At 40.8% G+C, this 6,119-nt stretch overlaps 1 protein-coding gene across 1 annotated transcript in view; it reads right to left on the bottom strand.

The window, feature by feature from the left end:
* Positions 1-2,028, bottom strand: part of LOC119411027 (probable inactive protein kinase DDB_G0270444) — a 4,184-nt gene extending 2,156 nt beyond the window's left edge. Inside the window, exon 1 of the mRNA XM_037677950.1 lies at positions 1,996-2,028. Within this exon, the coding sequence (XP_037533878.1) occupies positions 1,996-2,028 (33 nt within the window). The remainder of the gene's footprint in view (positions 1-1,995) is intronic.
* Positions 2,029-6,119: the final 4,091 nt, after the last annotated feature.

A 6,119-nucleotide genomic window follows, 5' to 3' on the forward strand; every position in this document is an offset into this window, starting at 1 on the left:
AAAGCACCCACAAAGCCCCGTGGCTAAGAGCTAAAGTTGCTACAAAAAATAAAAATCAGTAAAAGACCAAAACAGAGGCAGTTTGATGAAGCAGGTTCAGAGACGAGTGATTCTGAAGAACTGGAGATCTACATGTTTTTTATGGGGAACAGACAGGAAAGTTAAATATTAAAAAAAAAAAAAAAGTGACAGCAGCTCGCTCCTGATCGGGCTGAATATTTACAGGCTGACCTTCAGATTAAAAAGCCACAAAAACAAACATTAACTGGTGATTTCAGAAGGTGCACAAAACAGCTAAAGGGTTTAACCTTGCAGACCCTTTAGCTGGGGTGGAATGGTGTAAGACGGAGTGGTCCATGAATGTAGCGGATGACAGACAGATCCAGGACGTCTCCCCTCGTCTCTGCACCACGGCTGCGTTTCAACGCTTCTCAGAGGCAGAGTTCTCAGATTCTTCACCTCCTTGAGGCTTTGCACCAGCAGCTGTCGGGTGAGAAGTCCGTCCAGCCGGAGGAAGCCTCAGTCTGCAGAGCCGTGCCTCCATCAGGCCCGTTTGCTCAGCGGGTCACTGAGGAGAGGGTGAGTAAACGATGTCATCAGAGCGTTCCTGGCAGCTCTGCAGCAAATATTCTGCTGCCTCTCCGAGCGATGCAACAGCACGACGTGACGAGCAGAACCACGCAGGAGTCTGGTCGTTTGTTGACTCGACGTCCGCGCTGTTGGTTTGTACGAAGAGTGGAAAAATAAAAGGACTTCTTCAGACGGAGCAGAGACGTTCAGGTCAAAGTGACTCACTCAGAGGTGATCATTAAACCACTAACGAGTCGGCACATCACTGGGTGGGAAACAGAACCCAGTTCAGGCTCACGAGTCAGATGGTGGAACATTAAAGGGATGCTGTTCTCAGGAGGTGATGTGTAAAACCGAATGACGATACAAGATTTGGAGCGTCCAGACGTCCAACTGGAAACCAACAAACTCCAGTCAGTGCATTAAAAACAGGCACATAGATGAGCTTTATGAATGCAAGCCTTTCTGTGCAAGTTAAAAGCTCAGAAATAAAGAACTAAAAGTACAATAATCCCCGTCACAAGCTCACAGGTGTTACTGTTCAGCACACCTGTAGTTAAATTACCTGTCGCATGCGTCTCCTGCAAATACAAAGAGTGGAAGAAAACATCAAACAACATTCAAGAAATGTTTCATACTAAACAACTTCACCCTTTTTGTCACAACTGACATGTTTTCTTTTGGACTCGGTGCAGCCAAAGTAAAACAGGAAGTGACATCACAGGGGAACTCTTTGAAAAAGGGAACTTCCTGCTTTGTTGATTGAAACAATCTTATTTGACCTCTTCATCTCTCTGATACTCAAAATAATTTAAAGAAACATCAGATTCTTCTCTGCTGTCAGCCATACATGAAGGTGTTCCCCTTTGACGTCACTTCCTGTTACTGACATCACTTCCTGTTATTGCACATCTGAATATCTCAACAACTGTTCAGCTCAGTGGCGGGAAATTTTTTCATGCAATACGTTATTAATTTTATCCTTCAAATATGCATTTACATTAATTATGAAAATCTGACGTCACAGGCACTTTAAAGGCCCAGAAGGAAGGAATGCATATCGCCCGCCACTTTCATGGAACTGATGTGACTGAAAATGAGATTTGTGGCAGTTTGGGTCAAAATCAGACACGATGTCTTAAAACCGCAGGCTGTCCGCCTCACAGCGTGTTTCTGCTGGTTTTTATTGTGGCCATCTTGAATTAGACTGACTTTAAAAGTTACTCATGCTCGTAAATTATTTCATTTGCACACACACACACACATGCACACACACACACACACACACAGAAACTCGAGACCTAGAAAACTACCCCCGAGGACAAACATCAATTATCACGTCCACAAACCCAGGAGTATCTGAGCCATCAGCACCTGAACGCACCTTTAAATAAACACGCCGATGCTTCTGGCCCCCACACACACCACCAGCAGCTTCCAGTGATGGACCAGAACCATCACCGGAAGCTGGTGATGGATCAGAACCTCTGGGACAAACGCAGAAGGGAAAACAAACGGCTCAGTGGGCTGCTGCCCGAGTGCCAAACTGAGCTCGGAGGACTTGAGTGTTTTTCTTGTTTTGTAAACCTCCAAAGACCCAACAGATCCTGAACGTCTCCTTCAGCCAAATCATCCGTTACAACTCAAATAAAAACAGGAGACAAGCCGGTGTCCCCGTTTCTGAGGGGTTTGAACAGTGAATGTTTGTAGTTCTGGAGATGAGTGTTTGTCTGGACTGGAACTGATCAGAGAATGAATTAAACCTAAATGTTGTTGATGCAAGATGTTCAAGCGGGGAGGAGTTACACTGAGGAGGACAACAGAGGGAGGTTTGGTTCAACTTGTCTGAGGCAGAGCGGAGTGACGGATCCTGGAGAGGAGCTATTTTATCCACCAACAGGAGCAGTGGAGGAGCTGGGGGGTGGCCACTGGTGGCCTTGGCCCCCATAGATTAATCTGTGCCCACCTCAATGATTTGAGGAAACTATACTTTTAAGCATTATAAAAACTCAAAGTTTCTTCAAATGATCTGGGTGGTCAGTTTACATATATACATGATGGTGGCCATCTTTGATTTTGACTAACCCAACTATCAATAGTGACCTACCTCCTCTGATGCAGCCAAACACCAAAATAGAAGTTGTTACTGCACAGGACGGGGTGAGACGTTTCGTTATAGAAGAAACTCGGAGTAGAGCCGCTGCTCCTCCATATCCAGAGGAGACAGTTGAGGAGGCTCAGGCATCTGAGGAGGATGGACCATGGACATCTCCACAGGGAGGTGTTATGGACATGTCCAACTGGGAGAAGACGCAGGAGACTAGTCTCTCGGTTGTCCTGGAAACACCTTGGAGTCCTCCAAGAAGATCTGGCTGGACCTCTGATCAAGCTGCAGCTCCTGAGACCTGAGCCCAGAACCAGAGACAGGAAGGAAGGAAAGAAGGGAGGGAGGGAGGACACAGTTCCGGTCAGTGCTTAATTTGTAAATCAAACGATGCTGGAATGCAAACAGTGTGTGCGTGTGGAGAGGGGGTCCTCCCCCAGAAAATGTTGAATAGATACCATTTCCTGCATTCTGGTGCATTTTAACAGGTTGTTAAACATCTACGTTTACCTACATTTGTATACACTTGATTCAATAACTATTTTAGAGAGCAAGAAGAAGAAGCCTGACCAACAGCTCGCCCTGTGTGAATAAAGAACGCTCCGCTTCTCTCAAGAATCCTATAACCCCCTGCCCCGCGTCGAGTACTATCTCCATTCCTACTGCCTTCATGTACTTAAATTCTCTGTTGTTTAGTTGTACGAGAAGTTTTTTTTTTTAATGAAGGTAAATTGGACTGTCTTTTCAACATTTTGATCACGTTATTCTTGACAAATTGGCACCGTTGTTTTGATACGTGATATAATGTGATTACCCAGCAAACACTTCTCTTGTATTTTCAATAATCAAATTTTATTAATGACCCACCTAAACTTTATTTATTTGTGCAGTTTAATTATATTTTTGTGTTTTTAATTAAGTTGCCCATGACTGAACATTTAGGGGGTGGAGATTTTTTTTAAGGGGAGAAGTGGAAATGCTTACTTGAAGGAGCAGCTCTAATGTGATATTAAGTCGTAAGTGTCTGTTGTGTTTAAAATGAGTGTTTATGTATTTATTTTCAGTTTACATATCCAATATACCGGGTTTAGTTTGTTCAAGGCAGTCATAATTGTTCATAACTTTATTGTTATGAAGCCTGAGAGTTACCGGATCCAAGCAAGCAGTTACTGGAACGCACCCTGTCAAAATAAGAGCATTCCTGGATCCTGTTCCGACAGGATCCGGCTCAAATTAAGCCCCGTGTCCGGTCCATCAGCAGGTTCTTCACGACCCAATCAGTAAATCAAAAATGAAAACTCTCAACGTTCGTTGTTTCTCTCCAGTCGTTTCATTCTACTGGAGGTGATGTTGTCCCAGAGAGTTATTAAAAATGTATTCTTCCTCTCTTCCTGGGTTCAAAATAAATCTTTAAAACACAACAGGTTCACCTCCGAGACCCACGCCGCAGTTTGGACACGTCCAGCACCGACCGCTTTATTACTGTTAAAGAATTACTGTTGGAAATGTCTGTAAACTAGAGAAATTGCATTTCCTGCAAAAAGGCAGCGTGAATGCTTATTGCTGAAGAACTTGCTGAAAAACAGCTTAAATGCTGAAATGAAAGAACAAGCATAAATTAGTAGAAGAAAGAACATATATGCTGAATTAGGTTTAAATAAGCAGAAATGAGCAAAAAAAAAAAGAAACCAGATTAGCAAAAAATTGCTGAAAAGTAGCAGAAGAGGCAGAAACAAGCTTAAACTACAAGAAGAAGTAAAAAGAGCTGAAATCAGCATAAATGTGGAATTAGCTGAAAAAGCTAAAATTTGTATAAGAACAGCTAAATAGTAGTTGAAATGGCAGAAAAAGCTGAAACTTGCTAAAAAAAAAAAGGAAAAGAGAACAACAAGTTGAAATTAACAGCAATAAGTTAATTAAGTTGAAATGAGCAAAAATTACAATTAAAACTTCAATTTATCTGAAAACAGCTGAAATTAGCCAATCATTTGCTACAAAGCAAGCTGAAAAGGTAGAACAAGCTTAAATTAGCAGAAGAAATCAGAAAGAACACATTTGATTGATTAGGTTGAAAGAAGCAGAAATGAGCACAAGTGGGAATTATCTGGAAAAAGCAGAAATTAGCAAAAAAAAAAAAAAAAAAAAATTTGAAAAAAGTAGCTAAAAAGGCAGAAAGAAGCTTAAATTGCCAGAAGGAAGTTGAGAGAGCACCTTTTTGCTGAATTAGGCTGAAAAACATTTTAAATGAGTGCAAAAAATTGTGGAATTAGCTGAAAAGGCTTAAATGAACATAAAAACAGCTAAATAGTAGCTGAAATAGTGCAAAAAGCTTGCAGAAATAAGCTGGATGTTAGAAGAAGCAAAAAAATGTAGTTAGCAGAAAGAATTTAAAAGGCGCACAAAACAGCTGAAAGTAGCTGAAAAAATTTTAAATGTGCAGAAGAAAGCTGAAAGAAGCTGAACAAAATGTGAAAGGAGCTGTAAAAGGTTGTAAACAGAGCTAAAGATTTGAAGGATGTAAAATGAGCTCAATTCATTTTCTATGAGGAAAAAAGTCAGAAAAGGCTAAATATTTCAAAAAGCTAAAGTTGCACCAAAAGTCAGAGCAGGATTGTCCTGAAAAAGCCGAATGTTTTGATTCATGATTTGTTGAAATAACTCGAAAACTGTGGGACGAGAATCACGCACATAAACGTACGGAAGAAAAATGGATCACGGTGATGCTTCATGAACGTTCACACAATAATCAGGGCAGGTAAGAAAGTTTTAATCAAAGTCTTCACATTCACAACAAATCAGCTCCCAACCACCCACACGAGGCTGTAAATAATCTGTTCAAAACTGAAGGACATCTTCAAAATGTCACCTCCTCACGTCGTTACCAGCTGGAACTGAAAAATAACGTAAAACAATAATAATCACAAACATCCGCAGAAACGTCTGAAACAAATAAAAAGAGACAAAATGGACTAAAACACGTTTTAAAGCTTCAGTTTAGCTTCATGTTTGACGTGTTCTCGTGTTTCATCAATGGATTAATATTTTTATATATTCAAAGCTGTCCGTTAAAGACTGAGCTGAAAGGCTGTTTAAATATATTCTCACTTTGATTTATGATTTTCATTTTAAGCTTTAAAAAAAAAAAATCAGCATTTCAACTTGAACTTTTTCATTTTTACACCATTTAACTCGTTGAGACCAAGAAGACACAGCTAAGAAGTTGTTTTTCTGCTTCACGTGAGACTCGTTAGAAATAAAGACCCACCTGAACGTAGCTTTGTATTTGCAGAAGAACCCCGACAGAGCTGATAGAAACGGGAGCAATGAATGTTTCCGGTTTCGTTGCTCTGTGCTGTAATCAGAGTAAATAAAATAAACTGTTCAAATGAGCAGAAATAAAAAGCTCCCAGTTCTGGAAACGTGCGCTCTGTGCAGATGTTTAAAA

Source organism: Nematolebias whitei, chromosome 6 (genome assembly GCF_014905685.2).
Source record: "Nematolebias whitei isolate Nwh7 chromosome 6, NemWhi1, whole genome shotgun sequence".
Classification (NCBI taxonomy): domain Eukaryota; kingdom Metazoa; phylum Chordata; class Actinopteri; order Cyprinodontiformes; family Rivulidae; genus Nematolebias; species Nematolebias whitei.